General features: G+C 34.8%; 1 protein-coding gene across 1 annotated transcript in view; it reads right to left on the bottom strand.

Moving 5' to 3' along the window:
- Positions 1-4,329: 4,329 nt before the first annotated feature.
- Positions 4,330-20,640, bottom strand: part of KIF18A (kinesin family member 18A) — an 85,702-nt gene continuing 69,391 nt past the window's right edge. The window contains exons 14-17 of the mRNA XM_027562785.1: positions 13,733-14,171; positions 12,887-12,994; positions 7,309-7,418; positions 4,330-4,613 (exon numbers count right to left, since the gene is read on the bottom strand). Coding sequence (XP_027418586.1) covers positions 4,531-4,613; positions 7,309-7,418; positions 12,887-12,994; positions 13,733-14,171 — 740 coding nt within the window. The 3' untranslated portion in view covers positions 4,330-4,530. The remainder of the gene's footprint in view (positions 4,614-7,308; positions 7,419-12,886; positions 12,995-13,732; positions 14,172-20,640) is intronic.

Here is a 20,640-nt window from a genome sequence, read left to right as displayed (position 1 = left end):
AGTCCAAAAAAGTAAGACTATTATTAAGAGTTATTGACTGACGGCTCCTTCACAAATGTTGGGACACTATAACGTCTGTGACTGAAGTTGCTCTCAAAGCAAAGTTAAAATGTCTGATCTGATTCTAGGGCTTGCATGTCCATTAACACCAAAGGGCTAACTGAGCAGTTACCTTAGATATCCAAGTTATTTAAATGTGAAAGAACCAAAGGATAATTTAAAATAAAATATATTTCTTATGCATGCAAATCCCTTTTCTGATTATTAAGCATACATTCAATATTTATAGTTAGTTCTGCTGTAGCTGTTTTGAAAATATGCTTTTGCTCTGACACCATTTATACATCAGGGAGCAATTTCAGCATAATGTGCATTTTACATTTATGAGATTTCATCTAAATGCAACATTAGGTGAACACAGAAAACTGCACACAGGTGAACCAAGCCATGGGGTACACAAAACACACACATCGCTCAAGAGCAACGGGCCACAGCCGTCCACATCTGATGTTACACATTTCTACCTGATTTAGATCATCCACTGGCCTGCCACCATTCCGTTTTAACCCATACGCTGCAACTCTCTTACACCCATTTCCACGAGCAAACTTCACTTCTTTTTCAGGGCAAAGCACCTTAATTATAGTAGCATTTATGCATTTCTTAAACATTTAACATGTAAAGTGCAGTCACTTATATTAGGTTTTGGTGTTTTACTGTGCCAGCGACAAGTGTTGTACACAAGGCTTTTGAGTGTTGTACCCTTAACTTCATCTGCCTGGTAAGCCCTGTGTCTTCATGGCACAATTCGGCACAGCTCAGTGACTTTGAGGAACATGTATGCCCCGTTACAGCAGAGCTGTCATTCATCATAGGTGGTGTGTACTGTACCTACCTCTTGGCATGTAAACAAAGTTAATACAATATCCGGGCACATGAGAACAAGTATTCCAACTAATTTACCAAAGTAGGAAAGTATAATAAAAACTTATTTGTATTATGTTACTTTACCAAAACCAAACTTAAGTCTTAACTTAGTAAAAATGAAAGAGAAAGGCCAGTGGAGTTAGCATTAATGTGTAAAGTGTTTGTTTCAAACTGGCAAATAATTCTTATAAGTTAAAAATATTAAATACCTAATAGCTTTAACTCTATTCTATAATGTTCTGTTAATTTTAGTCATTATCAATCCCTACATTTTTGCTCAAAGTATGTTCTTAGGGATATCATTCAGTTCAGTCGCTCAGTCGTGTCCGACTCTTTGCAACCCCATGAACCACAGCACGCCAGGCCTCCCTATCCATCACCAACTGCCGGAGTCCAAACCCATGTCCATTGAGTTGGTGATGCCATCCAACCATCTCATCCTCTGTCATCCCCTTCTCCTCCTGCCCCCAATCCCTCCCAGCATCAGAATATTTTCAAATGAGTCAGCTCTTCGCATCAGGTAGCCAAAGTATTGGAGTTTCAGCTTCAACATCAGTCCTTCCAATGAACAACCAGGACTGGTCTCCTGTAGGATGGACTGTTTGGATCTCTCTGCACTTCTAGGGACTCTCAAGAGTCTTCTCCAACACTACAGTTCAAAAGCATCAATTCTTTGGCGCTCAGCTTTCTTTATAGTCCAGCTCTCACATCCATACATGACTACTGGAAAAAACATAGCCTTGACTAGATGGACCTTTGTTGACAAAGTAATGTCTCTGCTTTTTAATATGCAGTCTAGGTTGGTCATCACTTTCCTTTTAAGGAGTAAGCGTCTTTTAATTTCATGGCTGCAGTCACCATCTGCAGTGATTTTGTAGCCCACCAAAATAAAACTGGGCACTGTTTCCACTGTTTCCCTATCTATTTGCCATGAAGTGATGGGAGTGCTTTAATAAAAGGAGGTACTTTTTTGTATTAAATAAGAATATGGCTATATTTTCAGATTCATAAACAAGTATGTAGTGATGAAATATCTGGGGTGCTTTACAGTACTCTAGCAAAGAAGAAAAACAAGGAAAAAGGGACCTTCCAGACAAATGTGGAAAAATTTGTTAAGTGGATCCAGTATTATGATTATATGAAGGTTCACTGTATTATCCTCAATTAAACAGTTTTTTTAAAAGTTTGATGTTTCAAAGGAATTTGGGAATTACTGTGTTAAATCAAGTAAGATTCTGACTATAAGATTTCAGGGGCTTATATTGTCAGAGGGTGCAGCCAATGTCCTGGAAGGCTGCTGCTTCCCACTCTTCTTTGACACGGAGCCCTCTTCTTGGCAGGGTATCCAGGTGAGCCATGTTCTGTGGACTATACTTTGGACATCATGACGTAGAGATTATACTGACTACTCCAACATATTCTCGGAAATCGCGTGCAGTGTTAGTCAAAAGAAACAGCATCATTTGGGTTTCTCTCTGATCTTTGACTTGCTTCATGAGAATTATTTGCTACCAATTGTCACTAAAGAGCAATCTATCTGCGATAGCAGTATTTATGAAATTCACACTTAAGAGATTTTACAAAGATGCCCAGGCTGCTTTCAAATGAGAATAAAAAAATAAACTGCAAAACAAATCAGATGATACATTTTTTTAAAAAATAAAAAAACAAGTATACAGGCTTGAATATAAAGAAATGACTTGGCAGCATACCTTAACTATTAGCAGTGATTACAACTGGGAATATTGGTAGCGGGTGGTTGAGAGGAGGAGGAAGCACATTTGTATTGTTTACAGTTCTTTTTGGAAAAAATATTACCTTTTAACAAAAATAAATTATTTTAGTTAAAAATCAGTCAGTGGTCAGCCTTAGCGGGAGGTGGGATATGAGAGAGGCTTCTAGGATTCTGATAATTCTCTATTCCTTGATCTCAGGGCTGGTTACACGGGTGTGTTTATTCTGTGAAAATTCACTGAGTCACATGTTTATGATAGGTTTATCTTTTACATAAAGTTTATTTAAAAATTGCTTTCTAGTGACTTATTAATTATAGCACCTTATTTTAGTTTAAATGCATGTAGTTTTTCCTTATTCATATATCCAACAGTCCTTATTCATATATTCAACAGGTTTCTTTTCCCACATTCATTACAATTTATTTCCTCTAATTTCTCCTTTATGTGGTTGTAATGCAAAGGCATTGTTAGGAATTTTTATGGAAGGTGAAATCCCTAGTTGATAAAAATGGCATATAAGAAAATCACTCATGTCTTATGGTATGAGGTGGACCACGAGGTAGGGTTACTTAATCCTGCTAGCTAGCCATTCATCAGTACGTGGTAAAAAGATTTCTTTTGAAACCTTATAATTACCTAAGAAAAATGGAAACGAATAATAGAGAGGCCAATGTAACTGATAAATAGGCAACACAATCAAGGTCCTAATGACAAAGGGAAAACAAAAATTGTCTATGTTTGTTCTCCCTACAATAGATCCTATGTGCACTTTGACGAATATGGAATTATATGGGTCACAGTGGGAGGAAACGTCAAAGATCATTATTCCATCTCACACTCTCCCAATTAGATTTTGATTTGAAAAACATGATCAACAACTAAAAGGCCTAAAATATGCAGCTGATTGTTAAATGGCTGTTTGCTTAGATGGGACAGTTCCTAAGACATATGAAATTAAAAGTGCATTTGACCAAACACTTGTAATCAGAAGATAAACAGGCCAAACAAGGCAGGTGAAAAAGGACATAAGATTAAGTTGCAGCTCCATGTACTTCCTATCACAGGAAAAATGATTAAAACATGTTCTCATTAAGAAACCTATAGATTATTCTCAGACTTGGTTCTAGTGCCACTTATCTTAAACTAATTTGAAATACAAATATACAAAATTGACAGTTTATGAAAAGTAGTCGTTTAAGGTGTGTAAGGGGTCGGGAAGATCACCGGGAGAAGGGCATGCAAACCACTCATGCACACACGCATGCAAAGGGTAGTCAGTCATGAGACAGAAAAGCAGAGACGATAAAGTTTACATATTTAATATATCAAGTAGCAAGAAACAATATTAGTATTTTATTAATGAAGACTATTTAAATAATATTTACAACAGCTTTATCGGCACATATATGTACATTTGTACATCTAAATATGTTTGGAAAGAAAGGTCAGATATATGATTAAAACAATGTCAGACCAAATAAATCCTGGGTCATAATTTTATCACTTCTAAATTCTCATTTTAAAAAACCAGTAAGGGAAATTTAACTCTACTATTTTCTAAAATGTTCTAATCAACTTGAAGCATAGTAAAACTAAGCTGCCACCACACTGACTCAGGAATATTAAAGGGGAGCAAATATTTTACAAATGCAAAACATACCTTTTTTCTTGAAATTTTATATTTGCTTAGAATACAAAAGCACAAAACAAAAGGAATTTCATTTTCTGCTTGCTAAAGGCATTTGAGTGCACCTAGTTTTTAAGATGGTCTTCTTTCAAAGACTTTAAGCAACTTCCTGAAAGGGTCCTGGCAAAAAACTCTTAAAAGCAGACTCCTTGATTTTTTCCCCCTTGATTTCGAAGAGGCTTATCTTAGGTTTCCTTTTGAAATACTTCTTCCAAACTTTCTAACCATGTTCGGCCTTATTTTATGGATGTTTCTTTTATAGTCTAGAGAAGAAATAGAGAGATACATAAATATTGTAAAAGTATAATTCAAAAAGAATTTTCACCATTCACTAAACTTCACAGTTGGTAATTAATGATTTAAAATATAACACCAGCAAAGGAACATTAATACTTTGGCTTGAAAGTAGAAATGCATTTCTCTATATGATAAACTGAAGTTTTAGTGCAGAGGTAATGTATGCCCCACCCATCCCCAAAGCCAGCAAGTGAAGTCAGTGAAAAAAGTCCCACATTTACTTCTGTTCTTTTTGAACTAGGAGAGACTACTTCTATGAGCACTGTTCCCCTTCTTTTGGGCACCATCAAGTTTTTTTTTCATTCTTTGGATTACTTCCCTAGGACTTTGAAACTTCTGTATTTTTCCAATTTAGAAGTATCATTGGAATCAGCACTTCTTAATGTGCTGATCCTGATCCCACCACTGCTATCTCACAAATGGGTTCCATTTCTCTATGCCCCTCTTCTGGCTCTGTACCCGTGTTCACAATGATTCTCTACCCAATGTAGTGTTGTTACAACTGAGGGCACCGACTTCTTTATGGGTCTGACTAATCACTCAGTCATTTTCTTGGTCACATTAGATTTTAGTTTTAGGGACACATATTCTCTCGACACTTCTTGTTTCTCTAAATGCTCAGTAAACAGAGTTAAGGTCATTTTCACTGATGCTTCTCTCTCTCTTTTTTTTTTCTCTTGGTACACTGTTAGGTGGAGAAGTCAGTTGCATAGATTCTAAGGAAGGCTGCCCTGGTTATCTCTTACTTCTCTAGTAATTCCTAATGTGTATTTGGGCATTTTCTCTTGGATATCCTAATGGACATAAACCATCCAGTATGTGTGGATGTGCTCAGTCACGTCCAACTCTTTGTGACCCCATGGACTGTAGCCCACCAGGCTCCTCTGTCCATGGAATTTTCCAGGCAAGAATACTGAAGTGGGTTGCCACTTCCTATTCCAGGGAATCTTCTCGACTAGGGGATGGAACCTGGGTTACCTGCATTAGCAGGTGGATTCTTTACCACTAGCATTACCTGGGAAGCCCACATAAACCACTGGAAGTTGTGTTAGTTGCTCAGTCATGTCTGACTCTGCAACCCCATGGACTGTAGCCTGCCAGGCTCCTCTGCCCATGGGGTTTTCCAGGCAAGAATACTGAAGTGGGTTGCCATTTCCTTTTCCAGGGGATCTTCCTGATCCAGGGATTGAACCTGGGTCTCCAGTATTGCAGGAAAATTCTTTACCTTCTGACCTACCAGGGACCTTCACTTTAATACCCTTTTCTAAGGGCTCCGTTATTCTTAATAAGACATAATTATTTCCCCCTTGGCAAGTACTGTAGTTTAGTATTCTTTCCTACTGTTCTCTCATCTCTCTTTATGCACAAGATACTTGATGCATTTTATAGTATTCTTAGAAAATAAGCATATTAGGAAACCCAGATCTCTATTATTTGACAATTATCATAAATTTATTATTTAGTTGTAGAATTATGACTTCCTGGAGAATTTTTTCAGGAGACCAAAGGGACTATATGTATCTACACCACCTGCATATAAACACTATTAAACATTACTAAATATGGCATGCTAAATCAAATAATCATAGTAAATTTTTCTTTTCAGGACTTCACTGATTTTTAAATTTGCATGAAAGACATTTCCATTGAACTTAAGGAACTTCTTGTGGCCACCACAAGAAATAATGATTTATCAATGCAGCCTGACAAAGCTATTGAGAAATTTTATATTACTCTAATGAAAAAGCGTTGACAGGAAAAAAAGTAATAATAGTTTTCATGTTATTCTCAGTATAATCACTATCTCATGAACTCCTTTTAAAAATTCCAAATACTATAATCATAAGTTCCTTTAGGGAAGAACCAAACCAAGTCTTAATGATCTCTATATTCATCACAGAACCTAGCACATAGTGAGAGTGCAGTAAATATATACTTCCTAATTGAAGTCTTAGGAGCTATAATGTCAGAAAAACAGGTTGGGACACAAAGGCCTAGGAACTGACGGGCACTGTATACTCTAGTTTCATGAAGATGCTTTGTCACCATGGACTCATGTCACCTCCGTAAGCAACTGAGGGGATGTTGTCACCAGACGTGGTTGCAAAGAGATGGACACAACTGAGCACAACACAAGCACAGTCACTGCCATCAGCATTCTCTGCAACTTGCTAACAGGAGTTAAAACATGATTACAACCAGATATAGACTTGAATCTCCCAATAACTGCACAAATGAGTCAGAGGCCAAATTACTAAAAATAATACGCAAAGAGAAAAAATTTCAGATACATTTACAGATATAGTTTATCTGTAAACCTATTAAGTAATATAGCTAATTATATCAAATATTAGTTAAATTATTTACCCACCCTTCTGCAATATAAGGCAGTTTGTATAACCAAAAGGGTACAGAATGTAGAGTCAGGAGACCCAGTTCTGAGTGCTGGCTCCATCAAGAAATCTCTCTGTGGTCTTGGGTAAGCATGTTTTCTATTTTGTGTCTTAAGTTTTCTTATCTATATCAGGGATAACCACTCACTATGTAATAAAGGTGATGAGTATATAAAGGGAGATTCTTATGAAAGCACTGTAAAATATGTGACGTTTATACATGCTAGTTAATCATTTATTAAATATCAGAATAAGAGCTGAGACATACCCATAGTTGGTTTGTTTTCTTGTAAGTGCTTATCACTTGAATTATCTTGATGAACACGCTTGGCAGATCCAGAATTTAACTCAGCAGTTAATGAAGTATTTGCTGCAGAGCTTTGGGGGAAAATTTTTTTATTTTAGTAAAGCATTCTTTTATATCTCTAAGTTCAAATACAAATTCTATGTTCAATTACGATTAAAGAAAAAGTGAGATACTAAATATTATGTTGTAAAATCCCATAGAAGTAACTGGAGATGCTAAGTAAATTTTTGGCCCATAGGAGAATTTAGCTGTGTGTGTTTTTAATGTGTATTCAAATCAGAGATTATGATTAGAGGTGTATGTCACAATTCTTTAACAGAATTTAACATTTCAGGGTGCTGTGTTGAACTGCATGCAAACACTGTTATTCAAAGTGTAGAGATAAGGAGCTCACTCCAAGAGGTGAAACACTAAGCTCAGATTATAATACCTCTAATCTGGGGAATATAAACAAGTGAGATTGTTTGGAAACCTTGTTTTTAAATCAAAGCATGATAATAACTGAGTATCTCTCTCTGATTACTGCAATTATACAAAGCGAAATGAAAAGAATGATATTGGCCTCATGCTATTAATGGATCAAATTTCTATCTCGAGTTGACAAATTACTGAGCACCTACTGTGGCTTCATGTCACAAAATACACAAGTGAGTAGGGCACAAACAACCCATGTCCTGAAAATTTACATAATAGATATATGGTGGGGTGAGGGAAAAATAAGACACATAAAATAATACAAGACAGAGTAAAAAAAGAGTCTGGCAGGTTTTCAATGCTGTAGGTTCCTGAGTTCAGAAGAAGAAAGAAAAAGGGAAGATTCTGTGGATGGGATGAGTTTAATCTGGGCCCTGAAAAACAGTGATCCAACCCTTCCCAGTCCTACAGAGGTCAAGTTTCAGCAGGCAGCGTTGAAGGTCAAAGTGGAAGATCTCTTTCTACACTGATTCAAATAAGCTAATTTTAGGAAAATTTCTTGCAAGTCAAGATATTCTATACCATTTTACAAGTTTATACTAATTTGATTGTCTGTTGGATTAACAATTAGAGACTTTTCCTTATGGCAACAACTTGTTCTGGGAATCCTAACCATGTGGGAAAGTGATGCGGGTTTATGTCTGTGGAACAGCAGAATATGGGTTAGTTATATGGTCATTCAAAGTAGTCAGAAATGGCAATTTAATATGCTGCTGCTGCTGCTAAGTCGCTTCAGTCGTGTCCGACTCTGTGTGACCCCAGAGACGGCAGCCCACCAGGCTCCCCCGTCCCTGGGATTCTCCAGGCAAGAACACTGGAGTGGGTTGCCATTTCCTTCTCCAGTGCATGAAAGTGAAAAGTGAAAGTGAGGTCACTCAGTCGTGTCCGACTCCTAGCGACCCCATGGACTGCAGCCTACAAGGCTCCTCTGTCCATGGGATTTTCCAGGCAAGAGTACTGGAGTGGGGTGCCATTGCCTTCTCTGTTAATATGCTAGTAAAGAAAAATAGGTATAAACTCAGTGAATGCTGGAAAAATAAGTCAGCCTGCGTATCTAAATTTTTTAGAGCCTGTAAGAGAAATGATCATGGTGTTCATAATGGTGATTTACCAACTCTGTTCAATAATGCAAATAACGTCTTCCCAAAATGGTTATAGAGAAGTACCTGTGTTATCAAACTAAATTCAGTTGTAGAAATTTTCTATTCCTAAATGGTGCCAAATAAACTAAATTACTATAAATCCATTTTGGATACTAAAGCACACATTTTTGATTATATATATATATAAAATATATTAAAACATATACATTTATAAAATCAAATTCTTTTTTGGTCATTTGGTGATTTTTATTTCTTCAAGTATAAAGACCAGTGTCATTGGTTACTTTTGACAAGGTTTGTTTTTCCAAACGATTTATGTTAAAGTTGTCTTAATGATTTTATGGTATGATTTTTCACTTTGGCTAGTTCTAGACCTTTTGTTTTCACTTGAAAATCAGGGTTTTACTTGAATAAAACTCACATTTCTAGGAATGAAATCAAAGCCTAATAAAATAAGTTATATATTTATATAAAAGCAAAACATTTAAGTATTTTTAGGATTTAGTCAACTAATGAAATATTTGTTATCAATTTCTGTAAGATTTATTTTAGATCATAAGATAAAAAGACCTAAAATTGTTATGGGTACAAATTCAAATTATTTTAAAGACTATCTTGAGAAGAAACCTAGAAAATATTCTAGTTGTGTGCCAAATATATTTCCATAACTATTAATAAAAGATTAGCCCTTTATTTCTGTACATAGGTAGAATATTTCTGCTTAATAAATGTAATGAATCTCATATTCTTTCAGCTGAGATAATTTCTAGTTGTAATCACAGACTTTTTTCAAAACCAAAAATGTATGCACATGTTAGACCATTTTTGAGTGCCAAGAAAGACGGTGGAACAAACAAAAAACCAAGCAACCAACCAGACATAAAGCAAACAAAACCTCAAATTAATAAATATAATTTATAAGTAAAAATTTACATATGTATTTTATTTGTATATTTGGCAAATTGATTCAGTTAGTTAAAATAGTCTGTTAGAATGATTACAGAAATTGAAATTGTTACATATCTGATATTCTCATTTTAAGTAGTACTAAAAAATTCAGTCTGGTAGGTTTTTGGAATATCCAGTGCTTCTGGATAATAATGTTTTGTGTTTTGTTTTTTTTTGAGAGAAAAACTGACAAAATAGATAAATAAATAACTATATACATGGAGCCATTCTTTATTTTTAAAAACCATAATGATATATACACATATCTAAATATGTACATAAAATTGCTAAGTGGAAAATACCAGAGTTTATTACTCTCAAGCTCATGTAGGTTTAATAGGGGGAAAGGAAGATTTTTTTAAAAAGTAATTATGTACATTTCTAGCATTAATCTCTTTTAACCTTAGTTAATGGCAGGATCTAATTATTGGTACCAGAGGGAATGTAACAGAGCAATTAATAGGCTATGAGAAATCTTACTTTATTTGTCCTTTAATATTATTTCACAATAGTAGACATTTTTGTGGAAGCCCTTTAATTTATCTAAACCCACTCCAAATACACAATTTATATACCTGGATATTTCTTGAAAATTCATTTCATTTTGATAATGTCTATGTTTGCATTTAAGTTATTCTTAGCTATAAACTTTTGTTAGATTTGAGTTAAAACAGCAGGGCATGTTACCAGTGAAGAACAAGAAAAGTCTCCAGCACTAATTAATGAAAAGAATAACATGACTGACATAATAAAAATTAGTGTGAAGATGGACAAAACAGATGATGGTGGTTAGCTAGGCTCAGTAAATGATTGATTCCTATATATAACAAATTGCACAATTCAAATTAGTGACATAGCAAAATACAAGATTGTAACTGTCATGGATAATCAGGGACACTCAGGAAAAATCAATCCATGAAATTTAAACATAAACATTCCAAGACTCTACTGTACTCTGGAGAAGAAAGAACAGATGTTGGATGCAACTATGAGATCACACTCTATGTGGCACAAATAAATAGGCTATTTGTAAATTTGTTAACATTAGCCCAGATGATAACAGGTCCACAGTAGAAAACAGGAAACTTAAAAAAAAGAGTTATCCTAAGATCGTATACTCTTCTCTCCATAATCACATACTAAAGAAAAAGAGTTAAAGCAAATCAGATCCATTTTACAGTTTAACCGTTCACTATATCTTTTCACTGAATTCAGTGTTATAGGATATAAAGAATATATAATGAACTTCATGTCATATAACAATATATTTAAGATATTTTCCCGTCTTTAATTTTTAGCCATTTTACTGCTGTTTACCTGCGTATGTTGCTTTGTCTTAATGCTGCTTGCAGTGTGCAGTGGTTCTTGAGCCTGTGTTATCTTTGGTCAGTTTTGGAAAATTATTAGCCAGCATCATCTCAAATACTGTTTTTTTTTTGTTTCTTTGTTTTTACATTTTTTTTTTTTTCTCATTTCTTTCTGGGACTCAAAATGCATACATGCTAGATCTGTGTACCACAGACCTCTTTTTTGCTCTTCTCTGTATTTTAATCTTTTTATCCTTTTGTATATTAGTTTGGATTTTTTTTTATTAACCTATCTTCTTTAATGAAACCTATCTTTCTTTAATGAAAGTTCACTAAACTTTCTTCTGCCATACCTAATTTGTTAAATTGATTGAGTTGCAATTTCAGTAAATTCTATTTTTCAGCTCTAGAATATCCATTTGATTCATTTTAATAGAATCCAGTTCTCTGGGAAATTATCATCTATTTTATTGAACTTAATCACAACTAAATTTAAGTCCCTATCTGATAATTCCAGTATCTTCATTACTGCTTCTCTGTTTTTCTCTTGATTTTCAGTCATTTTGTCCTGTCTCCTGGCATATTTGGTAACTTTTGCTTAAGTGGCAAACACTGCATATGAAAAACTGGAGAGGCTGGAGATCATATATTCTTCAGAGATGATTTAATTTTCTTCTGGCAAGTGGGCAGAGAAGGAATTCAACTGGTCTAGATCTGTTTCAGGTTTTCAAGAACCAGTCTATTTCCAGTTTCCCCTACCCCTACCTAGAGCATAGGCCTTCAAAGATTTCAAGTAACACCCTGGGTGTTTAATGGGGCTTCTTCTCATGATGATCCCTAAACAGTAATTTTTGTATCCTGGCCCCATGAGAAGATCAAAACCTTGCTTATTACTTTAGCCTCTTGGTAGCCACTTTTAGCTTGGTTTCTTGGTCTTTTATTCCATGGAGTTTAGAAACTGGCGAATATGCTGTAGGCAAAAGCTACACAGGAGGATTTTGCTTCCCTAGCTCAGTGAGGTGCTGACAGCACTAGGCTTCCATTTTCTGCTTGACCTCTATATTTGATGCCATGAATTGAGGAGTCTGATGCAAATGCTAAATGGAAAAAAGAGGCAGAGAAAGTCTAGTTCTCCACAAGTTGTTTTCCATTTTTCTGGGATCTTAGACTCTCAAGTCCTGGCTGTGTTGGTTGTTCCCCAGGCCTTTCAAGCAGCTACTGGTTGAATTTCATTAGCTTTTATAATTGCTCCTGATGGAAAGCCTGGTCTGATATAAGCTACAATGTCATAGCCAGAAACAAAAGTTTATTCACTTATCACATTTTAACCAGATATCAAAATCCATTAAAACAGTATAATTTTAGGACTGAAGAAATTCAGTAATGTTTAAAGGGAAAAATACCAAATGAGTAAAAGTTGTCAACAGAAAAAACTTAAAATTAAATAACTTTTTTGAAGGCCAGAGACGTTTAAATTTATTTTAAATAACCTGAAATATGGAATATCTTAAGCAAATACCAAGTGAAATATTTGGGCTTTATCAAGATCTTTGATAATATAAGCAGTGCCACATTAGAGCAACTTATTATATGGGTGCACATATGTGAACTGACAGTCTAATTTTAATAAAAAGAGCTGTAGGAAACAATGTGTAAAGGTGATCTTACTTACACACAAAGATCAAAACAGTTTATATTTAAATGTACCTTATTAGTTTCCGTTTCCTTTTGGCGGCAGCAGTCATTGCCATGTAGGATGGTACTGTGCTTGGTATAGGCAGAGGCTGTTTGGTTGAGACTGAAGAAGGGGCAAGCCTGTATATTAAATAATGAAAAACAGAGTAATTTTCATTTGTACTACGGAGAAAAAATGGGGCATATACTCCCATAATTTGAACAGCACCTTGCATTAATTGATAAAGGAAAACACTGTGCAATACTATAACCTTTCCTTGATTGTCTGAGGTTTTCTTTTCTCTTTTTTTATACCACAGATGGACATCAAGAGATTTCTGTACCCCCACAGCATAGAAAAGCGAAGGTATCATTCTTCCCATAGTTAGATTAACTGTGAATATACAGATTAAGTGAGAAGGATATGTTTTTGCTTGGATGACATGTAGTCAACCATACCTTATATTTATGACTATTTCAGAGCAAGCTGAGAGGCTTGTTAATATCAATAGAAACTGTGGTATTTCTTTTAGTGAAGATATTAATGAATAATAATAAACACTTGATAATCCACCATTGATAGGCTATAACATCTAATGCTGAAGTATGAAGAACAAAATAAATATATCTTAAGGTTTCCTCTAGCCTAATGAGGGCCAATCAACTTAAGCTTCAAAATTAAAGACTTCACAGTATTGTTCGTGGATTAATATTTAGAAAGACAAATGAGATTTAATGAAGGTAAAACACTGACTTTTGTAATCAAGATAGCATACTTCATCTATGAAATAGATCTTAAATATAGCTACAGAGCAAAAAGAGAGCCAACAGTTTAAAGGCTATACAAATAAAGAAGAATTGGCAAATACTCCTTTGTACCTTTGCAAAATGTTATTGTTTGGGAGGGATTCTTGTTCAGGTAGTTCACTTTCCAAGCTCCTGGTATCTTCACATATAAGAAATGTAGACTTTAAATCCTCCTGTCCATGTTCTTTTCTCATGCTGAGAGGGATATCTACTTCACACAACATTTTCAAAGAATTATCACTGTTTATATTTGAGCTGATGGTCTGAAAACTGGTAGTATGTGATGGTTTTAATGAGGTCCCTGTAGATGGATTTTGATAAGTTTTTCTACAATTTTCTGGAGTATACACAATGGGCTGAAGCTCTTTGCTGAGGGAATCATTAAGCTGCGTATTTTCAGACTCTACAGACGTTTGGGTATGTTTTATGTTCAAGGGAGAAGGCATTAATTTTCTTCGGGTTCTTTTTTGTGAAGGAATTTTAAGCAGATTAGATTCACCTGTAGATGTGCCTGTTCAACAAAATTAAAAAGAAGCTCAATAATGTTGCCTAAATAGTTTTCTAATAACCTTATCAGTTAAAAGAAGAAATAAACCCTACTAATAAGCATATTTCATGTTAAATTAATAAAAATTTAAAAGAAAATAAGTTGGAAAGAAAAAAGCTATTGCTAATAATGTCAATAAACTCATTATAAAGCAATTCTAAAACAGAAAATAAATACTAAATAGCAATATCAATATGAATTTATAAATACAGCTATCTTGAGATACTGGGCAATTATGACAACAAACTCCAGTAAATATATACATTTCTCTGAGGATCAGTACTTGACCTTCTAATTCCATAAGGTTTTTTTTCTATGTCTGTGAACCTGTTTCTGTTCTGGACAATCAGCAATGAACAACACAATAAGGGAAATAAAAAATATATTAGAGGGAACCAATAGCAGAATAACTGAGGGTGAAGAACAGATAAGTGAACTGGAAGACAGAATGGTGGAAATAACTAAAGCAGAATAGAATAAAGAAAAAAGAATTGAAGACAGTCTTATAGACCTCTAGGACAAAATTAAGTGGACCAACATTCGAAATACAGCGGTCCCAGAGAAGAAAAGAACAAGAAAGGGTATGAGAACATACCTGAAGAGATTATAGTAGAAAAATTCCCTAACATGGGAAAGGAAATAGCCATCCAAGTCTAGGAAGCCCAGAGAGTCCCAAGCAGGATATACCCATAAAAAAATATGCCAAGACATATAATAATCAAACTAACAAAAACTAAACACAAAGATTAAAGGCAGCAAGGGCAAAGCAAAAAATAACATACAAGGGAACCCCCATAAGGCTAACAGCTGATCTTTCAGCAGAAAGTGCAGGCCAGAAGGGAATGAATGGCAGGATATACTATAAACTTATAACTAAGATTACTCTACCCAGCAAGGATCTCATTCAGGTTTGATGGAGAAATCAAAAGCTTTATAGATAAAGCAAAAAGTAAGAGAATTCAGCATCACCAATCCAGCGTTACAACAAATGCAAAAGGAACTTCTCTAGATAGGAAACACAAGAGAAAGGAAAGTCTTATAAAAACAAACCCAAAACAATAAAGGTTTTGGTAACAGGATCACGTGTGTGCACTCAGTTGCTTCAGCTGTGTCAGACTCTCTGCAGCTTAATGAACTGTAGGTCATCCAGCTCCTCTGTCCATGGGATTCTCGAGGCAAGAATACTGGAATAAGCTGCCATGCCCTCCTCCAGGGGCTCTTCCCAACCCAGGGACTGAGCCTGCGTCTCCTGAATTTCCTGCACTGCAGGCTGATTCTTTACCCACTGAGCCATCCTTAACAACAGTTACCTTAAGTGTAAATGGGTTAAATGCTCCAACCAAAAGACACAGACTGGCTGATTGTATACAAAAATAAGCACTGGGATGACCCAGAGGGATGGTACGGGGAGGGAGGAGGGAGGAGGGTTCAGGATGGGGAACATGTGTATACCTGTGGTGGATTCATGTTGATACACGGCAAAACCAATACAATATTGTAAAGTTAAAAAAAATAAAATAAAAAAAATAAACATCAGCAAGGGAAAAAAAAATACCCTTAAATATGCTGTCTACAAGAGACTCACTTCAGAACTAGGGACACATACAAACTGAAAGTGAAAGGCTGGAACAAGATATTCCGTGCAAATAGAAATCAAAAGAAAGCAGGAGTAGCAATACTTGTATCAGATAAAATAGACTTTAAAATAAACAATCATTACAAGAGACAAAGAAGAACACTACGTAATGATCAAGGCCTCAATCCAAGAAGATATAACGATTATAAATATGTACTGTTTTTTATATTCAACATTCAAGTGATAGCATATATTATTTGTCTTCCTCTGACTTACTCCACTTAGTATATAATTGCAAGGTCCATCCGTGTTGCTGCAAATGGCATTACTTCATTCTTTTTTTTATGGCTATACACTCTTATTCTGAGTAACCAACCTCTTGCCACTACTTTCTCAATCACCTGAGTCCCAAATAACTAGATTTTTACCTTTTCCTTGCATTTCCCAACCTTCACCAATCTTGCCTTAGTTAAAACATAATTCTGATCATGCCATTTTCCTGATTAAAAATGTTTAGTAATTTTTAAACAGAAACATACTATACAAAGATTTTTAGTAGGGTAATTCTTGTCCTTTGCTCTAATACTTAGAGACAAATGGTTTTGTTTGAACTTAAGTGTGAACTCCCACAATACTAGACATAATTAAATATTTAAGCACATAGAGATTTCTCACTTTTTTTTAGTGTACAAAATAATGATTACATAAATAATGATAAACTTGATGAGCTTCAGTGAACTTATGCTGCATTTCTTAATTTTTTTTTTCTCCTTTGCCTATTTCATTCTGGTAAACTTCATGGTGCCTGACACAAAGTAATTCTGCATGGAGTGTGCTGTTAAGGGAAGAAACTATAATCTGTATTTCTCACCATGTTTTCAAATCAGGCAGTAAAATTTCCAATTGATGTCATGTATGTTTTACAATATAACAATAACTTAAATTACACTGAAAGTTGAATAAAATAAGTGCTGTGTAAATATTTCAACAGAACAGTTCAAACTTTCAACCAAGTTAAAAAATACAGTTATAACAATCAGCAAGAGTACATGCGTTATTCTTATTACATTAGTTGACAATAGACTGCTGTGGCAAGGTTGACAATTACCCTCTAGGAAAAACAATTTAAAAACAGGAAGAAAAATATGATCCCTATTCTACTAAGGAATTTTACTTTTCTGAGAACTAGATAAATGAGATCCAGATCTTAAAATAATTTTCCACTCCCTTTAACATGACATTTGTCAAATTTTCCATTACCAGATATTTTTATACTAATGCTGCAGTGTAAAGACAGTTACTTTTCTCCACTGTGCTGCTACCACCAATTTGGTGGCTATTAATAGCTGGAAGATTAACTTCTTTTCCCATGAGAGGCCGTATGGGTATATAGAGGATAGAAAACTATATCGAGGATGGAGAACTGAATTGGAAGTCAGGAGACTTGGATTCTATTTCTGGTTTTACTAACAACTCACTGAGTGACCTTGGGCAATTCACTTGAGCAGTATGGGTATTAATGCCCCCTAGAAAAACAGGGATACTACCTTTCTATGTACAAGGATTTTCTAGGATTAGATAACATCTATAAAATACTTAAGATTCAAGGAAAGGCCCTAGAATTATAGGCTTCAACTGTTAGCATTATGATAGTCACAGACTAAGCTCTAATTTGCTTTTCAGTATTCCATCAGGTGGTTCAGTGGTAAAGAATCTGCTTGGCAATGCAGGTTCAATTCCTGGGTTGAGAAGATCCCCTGGAGAAGGAAATGGCAACCCACTCCAGTATTCTTGTAAGGAAAATCGCATGGATTAAGGAGCCTGGCGTGCTACAGTACATGGGGTTGCAAAGAGCTGGACATAACTGAGCACATTCCATTAATACCCAATGCACAATTATCACCAAAAGAATATATTTCAAACAATGTCTTGCTTTCAGTTTATCGAATACCCAATTTATCAAGGCTGATGATAAACTGTAAGAGAAACCAAAGGTATTATGAAAGCAGAACATCTAAGTATTATTTGAACATGCAGGCTTCATAACAACATTGTAAAATTCAGAACACATTGGACCATGAAATCTCAAGGGATAAGGATTATCTAGAGTAACTATTGTTATTGCCCAGATCTACGGAGAGATAACTGCTGGAGCGGCAGTGGGCAAATTCCCATGATAGTGGGCCACATTTGCTCTATTGCTTATAAACACTATGAGAAGTGGGTACTATCGTAATACACCAAAGAAATATTGACCTGTTCTTTGGGATAATCTAAACATATATCCAGTATCAAATGTTGATACGATCAGACATTATCTTTAGCCATAATTCTACTCTCTTGATAGGATATATTAATAACCTGAAGGAGAAACATGAAGATGTGGCTGATAATGGATTCACATACCACTGTTTTATTGAACCTGAAAGAAGAGATGCTACAGACACACAGCATGTGCAAAATACAAGTCCAGGAGATTCTTTTCTTTTATCCTCTCAATTATTAAGTACAGATAAAATAATAAGAGAGCAGAAATCTAATAGATAAGTAGTCCTGAATTGACTACTTAGACTGACGAGTTACTAGAAATGTTCAGAAGTTAATCAGATCAAAGTAAGATTTAAAGACTTAAATAAAAATTCAGCAGTCAATTCACTGAAACTATAAGCATATAATGACTCCATTTACTCATGAAGACTAAAGGACACAATAAACAAGTGAAATTTCACTTTTAATATGATATCCAGAATATATAAATACAATTTATATATTATATAATAAGTTATATATACTATATATAAATATATATATTACACATATATAATAAATAGTCATTCCCCTTTAGTCAGGTAAAGGAATACTTGAAGTGGGTATAGCAAACTGGAGAGTGCTGGGCAAGGGGCTGTAACAACTACTGGATATGCTAGGTGTGTAAGAGAGATCTGCTGTACTTTTCCATTACAAGATGTGCAGTAACTTTCCAGAAAAGCAGGCTTAGGCATCTGTAGCTACCGCAGATTCAGCCTGGGAAAATACTATCTAAGAAGATTCTGTAATTCTTGGGCTTATAGTGGAAATGACAAAGAAAAAACCTGGAGGAAAATTATAATTCTTTTAAAAAGGGTCCCTAAAACAAGAAAAGAAATCGTGTAGTTATGGATTTTCAGAACAAGAGGTTCTAACAGGCAATGTTAGGTAATGAAATACCTCAGCAATGGAGGAGCCACACAGGAGTTGATGGGACATTAAAAATGCATTTTTATAAGGTAGGCTCATAAAACTGGGATGGAAAAGACTGGCAGTTGCTTGGGAAGATAGCAAGTCTTCTCTCTAGGGTCTCTTCATCTAAGGAACCAGCCTACTATATCATATACTAAGTACAGAAGATAGCAGGTACCCCACAGTCTGAAAAAATTTGTTACTTGTAGACCATGTCTTGGAACTTAATTCTCCAACAAAAAGTGTAGGTATACTGCATTTCTATTGTCCTGAAATGGTTATGGATCCATGGTTATGTGAATATGACTTCATGTCCAAATAACAACAATAACCATAATGTTGAGACTGTTAAAAGAAGTTACTACTATTATTTTCAGTACAGTTTCAATGTTTGTTTGATTAATGAAAGAAAAAAAGTTGTAGTCAGCTATGGAACAAGAAATGTACTCAGATTTTTCTCCTATGTGTCTAAAATACTGGTAGCTGGGCTTATACAGCCTCTAAATGGGAAATCAAACAGTTCTTTTTAGATAATAAACTATAGCAATAAAAGAAGACCTAAGTATTGACATTTTCAGGTTCCCCTCAACTAACTTTTTAACTAATTTTTTAGACATTGCCATAAATCAAGGCTAATTAGCTGAAAGACCTATGTACACAGAATACATCAAAAGTCACCAGATATTTGAGAATAGATAATAAAGGAAACAGACAAGTATTTTAGGAAACCATAATTAATGTCTTCAGAGAAATAAGAAATTATTACAATCATGAAACAAAATCAAAGTGCTATGGAAAGAAACACTGAATTATAAGACAGAGTTCTTAGAAATTTAAAACGAGAGGAAAAAACTAAAAATAAAGGTTATAAGATAACGCTGAAGACATCTCCTAGAAAGACTAGCAAACAAACAAAAAGAGGTAAATACTAGATAACTGATAACAGAATTAGAAGATTAATCCAGGAGATCCAAAATCGGATTAATAATAATGTTCCAAAGACAGAAAAGAAAGAAGGGAAAAAAAAATTACAGAGGTTTATCTATGTAAGCATGTGTATGTACATTAAAATCTGTGAAAATTTCCCAGAGTGAAAAGATAAAGGTTTCCAGAGAAAAAGGCCCACAAACTGTTTAGTGTAATGACTTAGATACCACCAAGGTATAGCACTGTGACATTGCAGAACACCCAGGAACCCAACGTTTTCCTGGGAGAAAGTCTCACACAAAGTATGACAAATAAAAATGGCGTGACAATTAACAGCAACATTGGAATCTAGAAATCAATGGAGAAACATGTTCACAGTTCTTGGAAAAATTATTTCCAACCTAGAATTCTACACTGAGTCAAACAATCAGAAAATAAAAATACTGCTATACATCCATGATCTAAAAAAATTTTACTTCCTATACACCCATTCTCCAAATCTACTGGAGGATGTGCTTCTGTAGAATAAAGGAGAACAACAAGAAAGCGAATGGGAAAAACAAATACTACATACAGAAACAGCAAAGCAGTACAAGAAAAGAGTGTATGCAGTTCTTAACTCAACAAGGAATGATATTTACTTGATAACACTCGAAATTTATTTTTAAAAAGGTGAAAAACTGTTCTGGCAAAAAGGAGGAGGAAATGTAT

This window comes from Bos indicus x Bos taurus, chromosome 15 (genome assembly GCF_003369695.1).
Source record: "Bos indicus x Bos taurus breed Angus x Brahman F1 hybrid chromosome 15, Bos_hybrid_MaternalHap_v2.0, whole genome shotgun sequence".
NCBI classification, from domain to species: domain Eukaryota; kingdom Metazoa; phylum Chordata; class Mammalia; order Artiodactyla; family Bovidae; genus Bos; species Bos indicus x Bos taurus.
The sequence above is the reverse complement of the archived record's forward strand: the minus strand, read 5'-3'. Positions and strand labels throughout refer to the sequence as shown.